The sequence below is a fragment of the Struthio camelus genome, chromosome 1 (genome assembly GCF_040807025.1).
Source record: "Struthio camelus isolate bStrCam1 chromosome 1, bStrCam1.hap1, whole genome shotgun sequence".
In the NCBI taxonomy this organism is placed as follows: domain Eukaryota; kingdom Metazoa; phylum Chordata; class Aves; order Struthioniformes; family Struthionidae; genus Struthio; species Struthio camelus.
This window is the reverse complement of record NC_090942.1, coordinates 203,425,196-203,443,757: the sequence shown is the minus strand read 5'-3', so window position 1 is coordinate 203,443,757 and position 18,562 is coordinate 203,425,196. Positions and strand designations below refer to the sequence as shown.

Genomic DNA, 18,562 nt, shown 5'->3' with positions numbered 1-18,562 from the left:
AGACATTAAGGATAAAACAGTGTTGACTTGTGACCAAAAGTGTCAGATGTTCAAAAATGAGATTTATAGATGTGAGCTTCTTGCATAAATAGACATCAACCCATTCAATAATTTTCACACAAATGAAACCCTACTGAATTTGGACAGACTTTGCAGACTCTCAGTGCCTGCAAAGGTCTTTCATAAGATCACGGGCAAAGATTTTTTGGGCAGCATTATTCACCAGCATCGGGAACGGACCCACTCTGCGGTCAAGACACAGAACTGGAACTCAGGAGGTCGGGGTTCTGTTCCTGATTCAGCCAAGAGTCACCTGTGTGGCCCTGAGCGAGCCACTTCATCTCTAAGTTTCTGTTCTTTATTTATGAGAAGAAACACATACCCCTTACTTGCCTTTAGTCATCAGACTCTTAGCACATAGAAAAAACCTCTATGTCATGTCTGTAACACACGAGTCTGTAACTTCACAGAGCCCGTCTCAGGACTACTGTAACAACTATTCATGCCCCCAGACCTTCAGTATTGAAGCAAATTTTAGACAGTGTTTAAAGTGTTTATAGTTTTAAGTAGGATTTTCCAAAAATAACAGTATTATTTACTCAGGCAGACTACTAAGTCACAGCTCACAACTTGGCAAGTTTGGATACACTGACATATTTGCAACTCTTTCATGTCAACATTTCATGTAGCATATCATGAAACTTTATTTTAAATTTTTGTATTATTATAAGTCCAAATAACTCTCTGCGCATGGTTTGTGTTGAGGCTTTTTTCCAGGCCACAAATGTCTCAACGTTTTAAATTTCCCAGTCTCCAACAAAGATTGGGAAATATGATTGGCATTCAGAAAAGTTATCGAAAAACTGCCAAAGTCCTGTAGGAACCCCTCCCCCTGATTATTTCTAATGGACATACATCTTTACAAGTTTGTCCAAATATAAGGTACACATAAGCCTTATATTTCTAGTTATGAATATTAAAACATTTCAAACATTTTACACGAACAGCAGTAAGTACACTGTTAAAGGGCCCACCAACATAATTATACACAGAGCTTAAAATCTTTTCTCGTATTTTTGAGTTTTATTTTCGTTCATCTCAGCTTCTTCACTAAAAAATGCAAACCCCTAAATAACATGTTTCTTAGATTTTCTACAACGCTTTAAAATTCAGCAAGTTTGATGAACGTTGTGCATCAGGGTGTTGCTTCATTTATCTTTCTTGGGGCAAGCCAACGTCCTATTGAACTAGGGTTTAAGTTCCTCCCGAAGACAGAAAAGGTAAATATCATCCTGACTGACACCGTCTACTGAAGAGATTTACGTAACACTGAACTGTGGCACCAAAAGCCTTGACGCAGTCCGACAAACCTTTAAGCCCTAAATCCTTTCCTCTGCCTACTTATGTAGGATGTCTTCAGCCTAATTACACTTCAATGACACCGGGGTCTAGGATTCTTAATTAGAAGGGAGGAAAAATGTACCTACAACACGTGCAAGGGGTTATTTGCTCAATCAGGAAGTTCTGGCTCAGCTTAAAGGAAAATAAAAAAGAGAGAGAGAGAGAGAGAGAGAGAGGGCGAAACTTATCAAAAGGGAAGCTGGGCTGCGAGGGCGCCCGCCTCAGCACCCAGGGAGTCCAGGACCGGCCCACGGCCGCCACCAGCTCCCGCACTTCCCTGACGTCGCGTCCCGAAACGCCGCGGCCGTCGCCCGTGCGGGCCTGGCCCCGCTTCCCGCCGCCCCCCCGGGGCGCCGCCGCCGCCGCCATGAGGCGCCTCACCGCGGCGGAGGCAGGAGGAGGGGACCGGGCACCCCCCCCCCCCCCCGGAGCTGTCCCCGGCCGCTCCCGGGCTTAAACGCCGCCGAGTTCCGCGGCCGCTGCCTCCGAGCCAGCGCCGCCGCGAGCAGGGGGCCCGCGCTCCCGCCGCGCCCCGGCCCCGCGAGGGGCGCGGACGCCGGGCGCCGCCGGGACACGTCCGGCGGGCTGAGCCCCGGGGGGGCGCGTCAGGGAGGCAACAGGTCCCGCCGGCCCCCGAGAGAGCCCCGCGGCGCAGCGCGGGCCCCCCTCCTCGCCCGCCGCAGCCAGCCAGCGGCGGCGGTGCCAGCGCAGGGGGCGGCCGGGCACGCCGGCTTGGAAGAGGCGGGTGGCGGGGTGCGCTGCCCGCGCAGCTCGCAGCCTTCCCCGACAGGGCTGCGGGGAGCGGAGGGAGAGAAGGGCACCTCCACCCTCCCCAGGCAACTCACACACACACAGCTCCACCACATAGGCGTAGTAGGACCAGGCCACGACCAGGGCGATGAAGGCCACGGGCACCCAGGCCAGCACCTTCTGGCAGCACTTGAGGACGTGGGACGGCGCCATCTTCCCTGCCGAGCCCCTGCAGCCGCTGCAGGAGGCATCGGCGCCGGCGCTGCACAGGCGGCGGCGGCGGCGGCGGCTGCAGCTCCTGCTGCCGCGGCGGGGCCGGCCGTGCCCGCCGCCGTGCCCGCCCCCGAGCGGGTGGCGCCGGCAGGCCCGGGGCGGCCCGCCCCGGCGGGCGAGCGGCCGCTGCGGCCGCAGTGGGCGGGAGCTGGGCGGCCCCAGCGCCAGCCACCGCCCCCTGCCCGCCGGCCCCCAAACTCCTTCAGCACCCCCTTGCCCGTCGCCTGCCGGCCGCCCCTCACACGCAGCCCCGGGGCGACGCCCGCTGCTCGCCTCCGCCGTTAGCGCCCCCGGCCCCTTCCCGCCGCCGCCGGTCCCCCCGCACCCCGCCCGGCCGAGCTTCGGTAGGGGCTTCTCTCACCCGCGTTTCACAGGACGAGTTACGGATCACTGGGAAAAACCTCACGCTTTCCCCTCGCGGCTGTGGGGCCGGTGCCCCCTGGTGCCCGAAGAGCCGCCTGCCATCGCGGGCGGGCTGTGCTGCAGGGCGGCCAGGGGCAGCTCCGCTACAGCCTACTCCCTACCCGATCTTTTTTTCCCTGTTTTGTTATGCTGCTCAGTACAGATTCAAACACTTCGGCATGCAGAGCATTTCTCCCTTAATAAGTATTTTCAACACAGTTCAAAACTTTGCAGGGGGGAAATAAGTAAGGCAGGCATTCACACTGGGGTAAAACTCTTAAGTCAGCACCAGGAGAGGAATCACTGCAATGGAGTTATCCTGTGTGCTTAAATAAAGATAGACAAGGACAGAGCACACACACGGAGTTTGGGGTGCTGGGAGGCAGAAAGGGGGGGTACGCTGGCCTGCCGAGCGCTCGGGAGTCTGCCACGGAGAGACATCGAACGTGGGAGGTCCCGGCATCCTTCACACAGATGTTTTGTACCTCCGAGAAACCGCTGCAAGAAGTTCTAGATCTGACAACAGCTTAAAGAGCAGGTTAATTAAATGCTAGGTTTGCAAAAAGGAAGCCTTAATTTTGTTGGTCTTAACTGTAACTGTGAAGGCTGATACTTACTTGATCGGTTTCGTGGCTGCAGTGTACTTGAGAACATACGTGGAAACTTCAGGTCAAATGAAGTATAAAGTTATTCTTCAAGTTATTGGAAAATACAGCTCCTTCACATCATATTCCTTCTGCACTTCAGAACACACCTAGAAAATGATTTAATTTTCACAGTCACTTAAAAGGATGTTATTTTTACCTCTAGACAAATACAGAGGACTAGGAATTTATCTGAGATGGTAAAAAAAAAAAATCATTAGGAGGGTTGGGATTAAACCGTATCATTCATTAGCTACACCGTTTCTAGACAGTATTCTCCTCTAACAAAAAAAAAAGGATCCTAAATCTCAGCATTGCTCTTATGTATTGTTTAAGGTTAACTGCATACTGACCATACCAGCAGATCGCTTCTGTGCTGAACAGTGCACAAACGCACTGAAAGACAGGGCCCAGGTGGGGATACCCAAGGCTGTGCCGAGCTGTAATATGCTCGTCGTAGACAGAATCAATATCCTTATAGCGCTCAGTTAACTTATTGAATACAGCAAAGTACAATATTTATAAGTAACTTACTGCCTTCTGTTAGGAATTTCAGATACTGCTTGAAAGCTGTGGGAAGTATCATGGCTCTCCCCTTCCAGAAATGCATTTCTACAGTCTCGCTGCTTTCTGGGAAATGATTTTCGTTAGTGTTGATTTTCTTCAGCGTTGAAATGTTTCCTGTTTGAATTGTTTAGCCTTGCTGTTGGTAGAGGCCTGAGGCTGGGAGCACTTAGCCCACGGCATGACTAAGTCCCCCATGCATTTTCAAAGTAAAGGGTGCTTTTTGTTTGGAGCGCTGCCATGCTGTCTCAGTTTATACAACTGCTAGATATGATTTAAGGCCAGGTGCTCGGCATTTAAGAGAAACGTTTGCCCTTCTTGCACAGTCACATTGCTAATCTCACTTTCCTATCAGTCACACGGTGCTGTGAAAACGTTATATTTTAAATCTGCATTCATATGATCCTATATCCAATTACAACTTTTTATTTATAAATAACCTTTATGGAGAGCGGAGATACGGGATAATATGGAAATAATGTAAAAGCAAAACCGTCCAAGCGCGAACCTTAGTGCGTCCAGGTGCCAAGGGCCGAGAGCTTGCAAACGCACCACCTTTCGGGACGCACCTGGAGGCCAGATCTTGGCTCTGGTGAAACCCGAGGCAAAATGGACCTCAGGTGTCAGTTTGTCCGTCTGCAGTCACATCTGCCTACCGCAGCGCTCAGACTGCTAAACGGATATCTCCTAGTAAATCAAGCAGGTATGAGAGGCGGCCGGCTTTTCAGGGGTTTCATACGTTTCCTCACAGCCGGCTCCCGCGCTGGCCGTTGGCGCCGGGGCGCGGGCGCCGAGAAGGCTCTAGAAGGGCGCGGGAGCCATCTTGTGGCGGCCGCCCCGCGCTGTCCCGCCGCCGCCGCCGTCTCGTCCTGTCTCGCCTCGTCTCGTCTCGCCTCGCCTCGTCTCGCTTTGCCTTGCCTCGCTTCGCCTCACCTCGCCTCACCTCTGCGAGCGTTGCGTCCCAGGCGAGTGTTACTTCTCCCCCTAAAATGTCTCACTGCCTGTTAGATGGAAATCAGAGGACGTGGCCAAGGGGGAGAGCAATAAGATTAACCGTTCCTTTTCTCAGCCTGTGCGGGAGCACGGGACCTCTCTGCCATTTTGTCCGTCATGGCTGAGCTATTCCAGGTGATGGGGATTCCCGCCAGTTCCTGCACAGGTTATTCAGCAGTTTAATACATCTACCCCATGAGGAATTTTACTGTATAACACGTTTCGCTTTCATCACGCTGCATGTAGCACCTGATGTCGTACCCTTGCATGCTGTCCCACAGTAATTCATTTGTATGCCAGGCACTTCTACATTTGTAAACTAATGTTATCTTTGTTATTTTCCAGACAACTTCTGTGCATAAATTTAATTCTTTTAATCTCTTACAACAAGTCAGTTCTTTGACTGCCAAATCATTATTCTCTTTTTTCGATGCAATCCTGATAAAGAGCCCAAATATTGCACAAATATTTCAGGTTCAGTCACAAAGATATAAGATATACTTAATATTCATATATTTCTAGATGTGATATATAGAGCAATATCGTATCAGTCCTCTTGCTGCCACCTAAAACTGTTTTTGCTGTGCCTTTCACCTTACATTTTCCAGAACTCTCAAGATAAAATATAGGCACTTCAGTCAGTAAAATGAGCTTTATTTTTGATGAATTAAAAAGCTGTTCCTTACTTTCAACTGAAAATATCACCACCAGCTTTTTAACAGCAATTGTTGATTTTCTGATGTAGTACATTGGCCACGGGCATAGACGCAATGTCTCCAATCAGGAATGCCGTTCCCTCCTTAAAATAATTAGCAAAATGCATCACTGCATCACAAAATGCAGTATGTCTTCTTTGCGTGAGTATGGCAGCCAGTTTACAGTGGCAAACTGTAGACAAAGAGGGAATATTTAAGGAACCCAACTCTGAAGACCGAACCCTCATCTCCCATATTTCCTCACTTCCATCAGCTTCTTAACTTCAATCCTACCTTTCCAAACCAGAGTGCCATCCCCTCTCCCTAAGAGTATTTTGCATTCTCTTACCACATAATCCACCTCCCACTGTGGTCCCAGCCCTCTCTCCCAACCCCATCTCCCTTCTGTCATTCTGCCTCCCAAGAACAAATCTCAAAATGAGAGAACTGAAGAATTTATGGAAGACTTTTCCTGAATGTATGTTTTCTCCCATCATTCAATTTCTCTTCTGTTTTTGTCATCTTTACCAGTCAGAGAGAGAGGAAAAGGGAAAACTGTATATTTTGTAATATTTGTATGAGTCATTCATTTTTTGAGCAAATGTTTATTCAAACAAAATTCTGATAGATTTAGTCAAATGGTGCATTTTGTCTCCTGCGATGGGAGTATATCGATTTTGTTTGTTTGCAGTTAGTATATGTTATGTGCAATACACATCTGGCTTCAGGGTCCAGGGTCCCATCATGAAAAACAAGCGGGAAAACAGACCATAGGGCACAGTGCTTTCAATACTCCAGCACTGGTCTCAACAGTACTGTGTGTCAAGCCATCTCACCCTTGCCAAATTAAATGAAGACCTATTTGTCACATATTTTCCTACATCACCACTCAGGGATGAGAGGAGAGAGTTTCCCTCACTGCTGATGATCAGATAGAGCCATAGGGGGGGGTCTTCCTAGCTTACGGGACAATTGGAAGGAGTTGTCCTGTCAGGTGCTCATGGGGAATTAGAGCTGCTTCTAAGACCCCATCTTCCCAGCTCTATAATAGAAAACACGTAACTTTTATATTTTCTCTGCTCCTTCTTTCGGAATATGTGCTCTTGGAACTAGGACATCTGCCCATCATTCTCCACTCAGATTGTGGAAACAGTAGTGAGTTGCATGAAAAAAAAAAAGAGTTTTTCAGAGAGTTTATCATAAAAGAGGTTTTGAGGTTGGCCTAATACATCACTTTACCAGGAATACGCAAGATGCTAATGAATATGCCACAGTATGTGGCATAAATAGTGTTAGTGCTCTGACAGGAGGCATGGTGAGAAAATACAAGCAAGGACGTGGCTTTTTTTTTTTTTTCTTCTTAGAAAAAATATATGGGGTCTTATTTAGGATCTCCCAGTTTGGAGGCTTGGAGTTAGCTGATATTAAGATATCTCAGTTGAAAAGGGGAGGGAAGTAAGATGCTAGCACTGTGGTGCAATAACTCTTTGCTAAATGAACAAGCTAAACAATTACGTGAATTGAAAGAACGAAGGGCAGAGAAAACTAAGAATGCTTGATTAAAAAGAAAGTACAATGGTTGGATGGAGTACTGTCTCTGGGAAAGGGTTAAAATCAGAAAAAGACAGCAGCTTTGTGATTGGGATCCTGAGATGTGGGGCATTGATATCTGGGGCTTGTAGGATGAGGAAGACTCTCTGGTGCTAGGGGTTGCTGTGGTAGTTACTGGAAAGATAAGATCAACAGGGGAGAGGGATAGGGCTTTAGCAGCCCAGGAAGTTACAGCATGGGGAGAGGGGTGGCTAGAAAAGAGAAGGCTTGGGAAAAACAGAAGGGGGGCATGGCTGGCATGAGGTGAATATAATCTGGACTGTAGGACCTTTTATGTATGAAGAGGCTAAATGGGTGGCAATGGGGATAGGATGGCCTTGGCAGAAGGAAGGCAGGAGCAGTTATTGAAGCCTGACCTGCTGAAGAGACAGAAGAAAACTTAAGACATCAGAAATTTGGAAGACTATGAGCCTCTTAAAGCTAATGGAATGGAAACATCTAGGACGCAGCAGCCTATATGTATGGGAAGGTATGTGGGTATTAAAGCAGAGAAAGGAACCAGTGACCTCCCTGAGTTTGGCACATACGGAGTAAGTGCAGATTGTGGAGATGTAGAGATGTTAGTATTGTACCTCAGGACTATGGAAGGATGGGGATCAGCGTGAGATTGACTGTCAGTATATGGGAGCGCTAGAGAACGTGGGAACACTTAAAGGATTGGAGAGGTAAAGAAGGAGGTTGCAAACATGAAGACTGGGAAATACGTTCCTGCAGTGGTGATTTGGAAATTCTTGATCAGTCGGGCGTATCAAGCAAGAGCTGTACAATCAATCCATGGCAGTCTTACTTGTTCGAATGAAGGAAATCTTACAGGAGCAGGGGCTGGGGCGGAAGGATGTCTGGGGAAAGTTGGAGTGGTGAAGAAGCCAAGAGCTCCTCCAGATCCAGCGGAACAATTATAGTAATCCTTAAAGGACCTTAAGGAGTAGAGTTCCCAACCTGTGGTGTCTGTGAGATCCACCTCCACTAGTGTTGTGGGACCCAGCAGAAGGAGGTTTTGTGGAGGTACAGTGTGTATTGAAAGAGGGGGGTGGGAAACCAGAAATACTTTCTCAGTATGTATGCGATCAGAAGCAACTTTCTTATTTTATTGGAGTCCTCCACTGCCAGGGAAATCACTCTGGATATCAGCAGTAGTTTGGGGGTGATGAGGAGAAAGAAGGAGAAGCCCAACTGTGTATAGGAGAAAATAAATTGGAGGGACGATTAAACATTCTAGGGACAAAAATTCTGTCACACTTTAATTTGGATTCGTCAGGAGGAAATTACGTCATTTTGTCTCCACAAAGAATTAAGAGATCTTAGGGGTTCCTGACTCAGTCTGGGCTAAAAGTAAAATGGAAGTGGGGCTGGTAAGCAAAGAATATGAGATGATTGAGACAGGGGATCCTGTCTTACAGCCCCAGTTACTGGTGCAGTATGGAAGCTGAGATGGCTATGGAGGGGGTGGTAATGGAAAGGCTGTTAAAGAAAGGGATCATGCAAGAGGAAGAGAGCTTGTGCAACAGCTTGATCTGGCCCGTTTATAAGGGAAATGGCCAAGGGAGGATGGGCATCAACCTGAGGAAGGTGCACATGGGCACATAGTGAGAGCCCCCTCTAGTAGTGGATATCCAAAGGGTCATGAAGACAATAGGGAGTTGGGGGTACAGGTGTTTCACTGTGACAGACCTGGAGAACTGCTTCTTTGTTCTGGTGTCCTCTTGAGTCAAAAAAGTTTTTTATACTGCCTGGAGGATTTCATAGCTCTCTAGCAATAGCTGATTGATGTGTGAGAAAGATGCTGGAAGAAGTGGGAGGAGTATCCATTTATGTGGATGACATCTTGGTTATGGGAACTAGTCACTCTAGAGAAGTGCTATCAAAGATAGAGCAGCTTGGATTCAACACGAAGAAGCAGTAATTCCAGTGGTGCTGCTCTGAAGTAGTCTTTCTGGGTGCTCGAGTCACGAGTGAAGGGTCTGGAATACTAACTCAAAGAAAAGAAGCACTAAAGCAAGTGCCTACACCCAGAAACCTGGAAGAGCTACAAGCTGCATTGGGAATGTTTGTGTGGGCCAGAAAATTTTTTCCAGATTTCATAGGTTTTTTGCAGGACAATTATATTATTTGTTGAGGAAAGGGGTGTGGTGGAAATGGAAATGAGGGGGAGGAGAGGGTGCTTGGAATAGTATGTAGGTTACTTTAGTACACTCAGGTGGACTGGTATTTCAAATGCCTGGCTTACCTTTTGTCATGGAAGTAGGGGATGCAATCACAACAGCTGTGTACCAAGAGGCTGATGAGAGCCACTGAGCTGTTGGGTACTTTTCCACAAAGTTTCGTGAGGCTAAGGGAAGATATCCTAGAGTAGAGCAAGGAGCATTAGCAGGAATTTGGGCTTTTCAACAGGAAGAAAATACTGCAGCTAGCTGAGATTCAGATGGTGAACCTCCAGATGCTGATGAGGGGACAGGTCCCAATTTCTGAAGGAAGTTACAAAGCCACTACATAGACAGCTTATCTTAGCAGAAATGGGAACATAGGGATAGGGATAAAAACTCCCAAAGTTCTTACTCTTAAAGGAACAGGATGCAGATGGGGAAGGGACCATGGAAGACAGAATTTGAGAAGCAGAGACGTATCGGCATCTGCTCCTAGCTATATTTGCAGATAGTTCGTGTCAAACGGGACCAGAAGCAGAATGAATAATGAGATATGGGGCGTTTGCCCCAGGAAAAGGTTACATTGAAGTGTGGGAAGAAGCAGGAGGTGGGAACATCTGAAGAGGGAGATTTAAATCACGAGATTAACAGACAGTTTAATTTCTAGGATTGAATGCGGTCATGGGATTGGTGACCGGTGGCCTACAGAAAACCCTGAAGGAGATGTCTTCTTGATGGTACTTTTGTCATCATTTTGGGATAGTGTGCTGGTTAGCACATTGGGGATAATTGTTTAAATATTCCAACTCCTTTTTGGTTTAATCTGTTTGTTTCAAGGTGCAAAAAAGGTGGTGTGGACATGGAACATCAGAGCTGCTGTGGATGATTTTATTTCCTCCGGAAAAAGATCTCAAGGGACGTTCATCCCTAAGCCTCAAGACAACTGGAACCAATTTAAATGCTTGGTATCCTAGTAATAAGTACTTATTAATATTCCTTTCATAAGGAACTGTTTTTACCTTTAGAAGTGCATGGAATGAGCAAAAATGGAACCAACAAATTAGATTTTTGTATTGGAACACAATATGGGGCAGGTGCAGAAGTTGCATGGAATCCAAATGGTACCTTTGCAACTACAGTCATGTTAGAGGGATATGGGCAGTACCCGTGGGCAGTACCACTTTCCATATTGGGAGTGGGCTAGATCTTCAATGATGAGATGATGGTTTGGGGATATATTAAAGGAGGGGCATGAACAGTAGGATATAAAGCCTTATATTAGCCTGCTGAAAGTCTTGGGTAAAGGAACTGTGGGAACCTAATTTACAAAGGGAATGGTTTGCATTATGCGTACCCTAAGTATAACCAACTGCTATTGAAACCGAACTACTTCACAATATGTATATTCTGTGCCATATATAGAACTCTGTGGACCACAAGTGGGTATTGCCACGTGTCGATGGGAACGAGACAGTATGGGAACTCCAGTGGTATTTGATAACAGTGTGGGTTATATGTGTGTTGCTCCATCAGTAGTGGTAGTGTGGAAGGATGACACAATCTCTGTACCTCCAGTGGAAGAATGTAGATGTGGTGTCACATTTGTTACTGTAGACAGTGTTGTATAGTCTGTTGCCCCACAAATCTACTTTTTTTGAGAAGAGAGTCCTATTTCAGTGCAATGGACTGATACTGCCAATCTGGGAATTGACTGCTTGACAACATGATAACATCCAGAAAGGAGCTGAGAGACTGGAAAACTGACAACCAGCCAGCACTTTGAAGAATAAGAACCTTTTAAAGTTGGGAACTGACTGTGAGCTGTTAACTGTACACCACTGGTGCAACATATTCATGGGATGGGTCCCCAAACGCTACTGCTATGCCACACCTAATGCTGCATCCTAGAGTTGTGTTAGTAGGGTTAAAAGTAGTTCTATTCTTTATCCTGATATATGTGCGATAGGAGTGTGGATGCCTATGGATGGTAGTGAAGATCACCTGCAGAACCCTTCAGGATTCTGGAAGCACCTCCACTGGCCAACCCACAGGACTGTCCAGCAGGGCTGAAATCTTGGTGTGGGAAGGAGGGATAGACTTGCACCCTAAGACTAAGTATCGGGGGGGGGAGGGGAAGGGAGATACATAGAATTGTAATTCAGTGTTAGTTGGGTATAATCCATAAGACTCAAGAGTGACAATTAGTAGTTTTATAGTTGTGTGTGCTTTTAGATTATTGATCATTTAATTGGTTTATTAGATTCCTAGTAGTATATTTAATCAGTAAGCATTGTAGTCTCTTAAATCAGTTATGTCTCGAGCCTGCAAGCTGAAAGGGGGAGAGCTGGACATGTGAAGCAACAGCTACAGACAGCTTTTACTAAGCTTGTAATGTGTATGGCTGGCTGTTACTGTGAACTGAATCTGTTCTCATCCCCGCTCCCAGCAGCTTTCAGAATAATATGGTATGTCCCTGTATAAGCAGTAGTGGAGACTAATCACAAAAACCTATCTTGCAATAAACACAGCTCCTAACATGGAAGAAGCACAGCTACTGAAAGGTTAACTTGCACAGCCACTAATAAAAATATGCTTAAGGAGCAAAGAATTCATTACGCTAGAAAAGACATAAAATGATCCAACATGACCTTCCCTAACCCAGTCTTCCTTGCTTAAGCTAACTGTAGTTTCAGCCATGATGTTATCAGTGGGAGTCACCTATGCCGCTTATGTGAACCGCTTCAAAGGTGGTTCAGTGCTGGGCTACAAACACAGCCGTGAAGTGTGGTTTGGAAAGAGTCCAGCACTGGTAAAGCCTGAAGCCCTGACAGGGTTTTACCAAAGTGCTCCCATACTTGGACAATATTTGTGTTCTGGGGGCGGACAGATGCCTTATGACGGAAAGCTAGTGATAGCTGAATAAAACTAGGAAAGGCTACACAATTTTGACCAGCTATTGTCTGCACAGGGTTTTAATACCGAAACAAGCTGAAGTGGCACTGAATTAAATGAGGTTATTAACAAGATTGTGAGATGGCAGAGAGGGACTATCAGTCTCAAAGTGCCCATTGGCACAGCTGACAGGAAGTAACATCTTCAACTTTGCAAAGCCATCTGGGCTGTATCTTGCAATGAACCCTTGAGCGGAAACCTGTTTCTTGAATAGATGCCAAACAGCATGGAAGCAAGCTCTGTTAGAAGTCACTGAGTGCCTGTTTGGCTTCAAACCATCACACTGTATCTAGTGCAAACCCAGCTGCTTCAGATGTGGTGAGGGACAAGGAATTATATACCACTCCCCTATTTTGACCAGTGTTAAAAGCAGAGTAGTTTATTTTGGGGTCATTTACGGCTACTAGTCGTTACATGCAGTAATATTAAAACACTGATAATTTTTCCCTAAACCCTTGTCCGCAGTCGACCTGTGGCATGCACTACTATAGCACTGTAGTCCTGTAGCGTGTTCTTTCTCTGGGGATCTGTTTGTCGATTCTTATTTTAAAATTCTTATTTTAAAATCTACTTCCTAAGCTCCACAATTGTAAGTTTTAAGACAGCTCCTTTCTAAGACTTTTCACCCTTTACATAAAATAGCACTTTAATAAAAAATGTCTGAAGATATTTATTCTTGCTCAGGGATCGGTAAAGATTATGAACAAAGAAGGCATTCACAAAGCATAAATACAGTCTAGAGACGCTAATCTTCCATGCTGCCTTTATAGTTAATCGAGAAGGACCAGGTCCTCCAGAGGATGATTCAGAGAAGCTAAACTAGTCTCTTAAATCACACTAGCGTTAAAAAAAAAAAACCTCCAAAAAACCCCACTTCTCTACAATGATTGCAGAAGGACTCTAGGGAGACCTTGCTTCTTTGTGAATAACCCGCCTCCCAGATTTTCAAACTTGTGTGTCTGAAATGAGGCTAAGCGCATCCTGGGAAGCCAGCATAGACCCTGTGTTTAGCAAGGTGCACGTAAGTACTTACAGAGCCTGCTGCCTTCAATGTCATTTACAAAATTCCATCGGGGTTGAAAGGCAGGCTGTTGGCAGTTACATGCTGAAGTAGGAAGGAAAAAAAAACTCACATTGGGAGTGAAAAAAAAAAAATCTGTATTTTTGCCTTTCAAGAAATGAGGCAATCCTTCTAAAACCACACAGGTGGCCACACTATTAACAAGCTTCAGGATGTCAGACTGCACGAGCAGCAGAATAGTTGAGGACGGTAAGGGGAGTTCTGCACTAGGTATTGAACTGAAAACACTATTAACTAAACCAATGCCAGCGTAACAGGAAGTCTTTCTCCGCATACACCACAGTAATTTTTATGTTACTGAACCAACCAGGAATTGTTTAATCAGCAAGGACAGTAGGAAACATTCAAACAGCAGGAAAGTGAAGAAAGGGGCCCTTGTTGGCAGATTATTTTGGAGCATGCTCGAGTCTCTCAGGTTTTCTTTTCTGAATAGGCCTTTTTCACTTGTTGGGTGACATCTTCCGTTTCTCTAGGAGGGGTTTATGTGGTTGGTGGGGTGCTACCAGTGGTGGGTCTACGTCTGCAACTTTCATCTTCATGTTTTTTTTGTGACCAGCTGTATTATGGGAGTGTTGCTTGGCCGAGTCGGAACAACTAATAATGACCGCAAAATCATTTGTTTTCTGTTCAGAAGGACTGGAGATTTCTTCTGCACTGGAGTACTTTCCTGACCCAACTGTGATTGTTTTATAGGGAAGATTAAACCTCAGGGTATGAGGTGTGCTTGTATTCTCCCAAAACTGAAATATGAGAAGAAAACAGTATTTTTGAATTTCGATGTACATTTATGGATGCATCTGTATGCTAAAGGCAAAATGTGGTCAAGATGTCTGAATTTAAAAGTATTTCCTCTGAATATCTGAATTTGACCTTATTCAAGCCCTTTATTGTGCAATGATCCTTTTTTAACATACCGGAGATGTGAAGTGCCTTGAAACTGTAACCCAGAGCCTTGCTAGCTTATCTTACTGAGTCATCTCTGTTTTCCAGGTAACTCAGAAGTGTAATTTGTAAATTCTTTGGAGCCAAGGCCTAGTCTTATTTCTGTATCTGAAATTCCAGGTGCTCTACTGAAATCCTGAAATACTGGCATTCATTGAAAAAAACCTTACGTATTCTCCACAGAAAGCTTGAAATTAGGAATGAATATATCGTTCACCCTTTTAATAATAACTGGTTCAATAAACATACCAGCAGGGAACACATCCTGATGATAACTGATTTTAGATCAAAGGCTGGTATCTTTACAAACACAATCAGTGGCAACTTGTTTAAGCTCTGAAAGTACACTATACACTGGAGAACAGGGAGTAATTCAGAGATTTGGTTTTGACGCAGCCATATAATATTATGATAAATGTGTACAATTTTTATATGCATAATATGTACTCTTCATTGTTGAGCATTTTTGCTAAAACTCAACAACTTCGTTTGACTCCAGAGAGTTTTGCTTTTAGAAAGTGGCTTGTGTAAATGAAGACACTAAAATGAATTTCTAGAAACAACCAGTGAGTTTCTCTTAGTTCTGTGATATCACACCACATTTTTGCCTCTACTTGTTTTAAGAATTAAGAATTAATGTTCTTAAGCTATCACTTTAAGAATTATCTTAAACTAAACAAACTGACCATAATCAGTGTTGTTATGGGGATACAAATACAATTCTGTAAATGAGTTATGCCTTGTAAATGACTTGTACTCACCCTGTGTACCCTTTTGGCATATGTTAAATCAATTTTTGAGACTTCCATAATGTGTAATGTATTAATCTTTATTCCGCATAACACTCAGAAGCATAGTTGGAGATTTTTTTTCAAAATCTAGTTTTATTTAGTTTTGGTATGTATTTCTGTTCAGAGGAAGGGTTCCTAACATGAAAAAAACCATAATCCTTAAGCTCAACTCATAGAATGGCAGCAGGCATAAACATTTACAGAAACTGTGTTCGGTAATGCTTACAGACAGCTTGCAAATACCACACAGTTACTTTAGCTCTAAAAGGAACTAAAACGTCTGAAGTTAAACTATTACGGATTCCTTAAAAGACAAAGTCAATCTAAACATTTATGTAAACAGCTCTTTCAGTCTAAGATATTAAATCTGAGAAATTATGTTAAGACTGTTCTGTAAAACCTTTTACTGCAGACAAACAAAAATTGACTAAAAATTAAACAGTCTTGATTCTTCAAAGCTGAGGGACAAGTCTTCCCCGACCTTCAAAGGTGTTACTTCCTGGCTGCACTTACGGGATAACTTCTGCTCAAAATGTTTCTTAACTGGATTTTAATTCATAATTAATCATTCAATTTCTTATTTTACTACAGACACAGAGTTCATGTTAAAATAAGCATAGCTGTTTTCTTTTTCCTCTGAACTTGACACAAAACCTTTTGTTTAGGAATAAAACTTGAAATCGCATTTTTAGTAACTTGCTGACAAAAGCAGGTACTGCTGATTGCACAAACCCAGATACCAATGAGCAATGAGACATTAAACTTCCAGATACACTAGAACTAGATTAATTGATTTTTTCCAAAAGAAAACCAAACAAACAGCTTGTAGGGAGCAAGTTGTTGATAAACAAAAGAAACCCAAAAGCAAGAAAGGATGTCATAAACCCATTAACAATTCACAGAATAAAATATTAGCTCATAGTCTCCATTCAACAGTAAAAAAGATTTGCCAGAATATTAACAGCAATAAGTAAAAGGCACCCTCGCATTGAAGCCACAGATGGAACAAAGCACGCATTGGGTGAACGTATATACTTCCGCGATACAGAAGTGTCCTGCTTGGTTGTGTCCTTTTTTTATTATTTGGTGATGTGAATTTTGCTGCAGTATTTTCCTGCCCACTGCCCCACCTCTGCTCCTGTTAGCCATCTCTTACTTACAGCTCCCATCACCAAAAGGTACAGGCATCTTCCAAATCCACAAAACAAAACCAGCTGTCTAATTTCTTCTTGCCCACACAACAGCTCCATGAGTTCAGTTTGAGAGGGAGAGGCTGAGGCATAGAAGGTGTTTTACTACATTCTGATATTTCCTGGGGGAAGTAAAGGAATCTTTGGTGGTCACTGGTACCAGATTTTCTAGACAGGGCTCAGATGATACCCGCATCGGCATGGATGGCTCTGGGTGCATGTCCACAGACCACAAGAATACAAGCATTTGCTCTTTAATGCAATTTAAATTAAAGCTACAAGAGAAGGCCCTGGCGGGAGCAGCAGCAGCCAGGCCACACTGCTGCTTTGCTAGCTTCTTAATCCATTTCCTTGGATGAGGACACTGCGCTGAAGCTTGTGAAGATTTCACCTCAGCATTAAGCTAGCCTGAGGACTACTGACATACCAAACATATTACTCGTAACCTCAGTACTCCTTAGATAGGATCTTAATGTTTCTTAGTGCAGTCCTTCCTGTCTTCCATCTGAGGGCTGTTCTGATATCTGTATATCATGGAAAGCTCGCCCCAAAAACCAAATTACAACAAAACAACTTTGAGAATAACTTACTTAGTTTCTTGCTTAAAAGGGATGGACATTTTCTTAGAGTGATGAGATTTCTTGGTTGTTTTTCTTGAGACGTTTCCCCAGGCGATCTTTTGAGTCTAGTATCAAAAACTTGTTTTGAAAGGTTAAACTTTCACCCTACCCTATACAGATCAGAAAAATGGGAAGGGGAAAGAGAAAGAACCTTGAGAACTTCTAGTCTCCTATATTTCCAGGAAGACTGACCTGGTCCTGGGGCTTTAAGTGTCTACTGTTGTATGAAAGAAAGCATGTAACACACATATCTGTGTACACATAGAAGCAGGCTAAGATATAGCTGAAGAATGTTCATCCATCTATAATTGCTAAACGTTAATTTTGATCGGTTGCTTGTTTTAGTGTTTAAGGTCTTATGTCTAATTATTTGTATTTTGGATTAAAAAACATATTTTTATTTACTTTTTTCCCTGGACCTATTCTCCCCTGCCCCCAACACCTGCTGTTACTATCCTGAGTTCCTGAGATACTGCAGCATTCCCTGTCACACCTTTATTAAGATAAAGTAACTATTTGTTAAATATTTACCTTTTGCAATACAATTAAAGCAAAATAGTTGTGACTAAAATTGTATCTGCTACTGTTGATGACAGAATGAGGATTTTTGCTTTTAATTTACTGTGTTTGTTGAAGAGGTCTGAAAAACTCTGTGCATATTCATAGATCAAAGCATAACTTTTAAAGCCTTTATCAACAGTCTTATATTTCCAGTTTAATCTTACCATCATGAAGGCAGACAAAACCAGACAACCACACAAGCTTCAGGAACTAGCCCACAAGCAGTTCACAGTAAATGAAGACACATGTGAGTTTTCCTTTTTGATTTAGGATATCTCATGGACATTGCATGGATTGTGCAGGTGGTTTAGGCTTTTGGACTCCTGTCCTTGCCAGGGGAAGAGAACCGCTGTGGTAGTGGCTTGCTGAGATAATGTCCGCTCTTCCAACAGGAAGCCGTGGCACACCAGCCAGTGACCATGATTAAATCCTACGTATCCCATATGCGACAGTGCAGGGTCAGATTCCACAAAGGAGTAAACAACGCTTCCCTAGAACAAGAGTATTTCTCTATGGAGGTCAAAAGCGATCACAGTTCTGTAAACCAAACTGATTGCACTAAAGCACTATAACATTATTGCAGTAGAAATTGGGTTCATTAAAGTTTAACTATTGTAAAAATGAGTATTCATGTTTCAGCTATTATGTAAACAAGACAGACAGAACACCTACATAACAACATTTAGAGTAATGGAACAAAAGACTACTTTAAAAAGGACTTTTCCCAGTTTGTTTCCAGACTTCTTTTGCTCCTTTAATGCTTTCTCTCTTCACACATTTCCAGTAACCTTGAATGCCTTGCTGTTGCGGTACCTGAAAGAAAGTCATAGTGTGTTCAACATTTACATAAAAAAAACTCTTACTCGCAGACAGTGGTGTAAATATTTATATAATATATAATGTAATGCTGCTGCTCTCACAACCCATATGTACAGTAACAAGTTCTTG

At 44.0% G+C, this 18,562-nt stretch overlaps 2 protein-coding genes across 3 annotated transcripts in view; both read right to left on the bottom strand.

Moving 5' to 3' along the window:
* The window catches only part of ZDHHC20 (zinc finger DHHC-type palmitoyltransferase 20), a 50,163-nt gene extending 47,659 nt beyond the window's left edge, over positions 1-2,504 (bottom strand). The window contains exon 1 of one of the 2 annotated variants that reach the window (XM_068930246.1): positions 2,247-2,504. In XM_068930246.1, coding sequence (XP_068786347.1) covers positions 2,247-2,364 — 118 coding nt within the window. In that variant the 5' untranslated portion in view covers positions 2,365-2,504. The remainder of the gene's footprint in view (positions 1-2,246) is intronic. The other variant, XM_068930247.1, reaches the window with a different exon arrangement.
* Positions 2,505-15,260: 12,756 nt separating this feature from the next.
* Positions 15,261-18,562, bottom strand: part of MICU2 (mitochondrial calcium uptake 2) — a 158,392-nt gene continuing 155,090 nt past the window's right edge. The window contains exon 12 of the mRNA XM_068933304.1: positions 15,261-18,427. Coding sequence (XP_068789405.1) covers positions 18,323-18,427 — 105 coding nt within the window. The 3' untranslated portion in view covers positions 15,261-18,322. The remainder of the gene's footprint in view (positions 18,428-18,562) is intronic.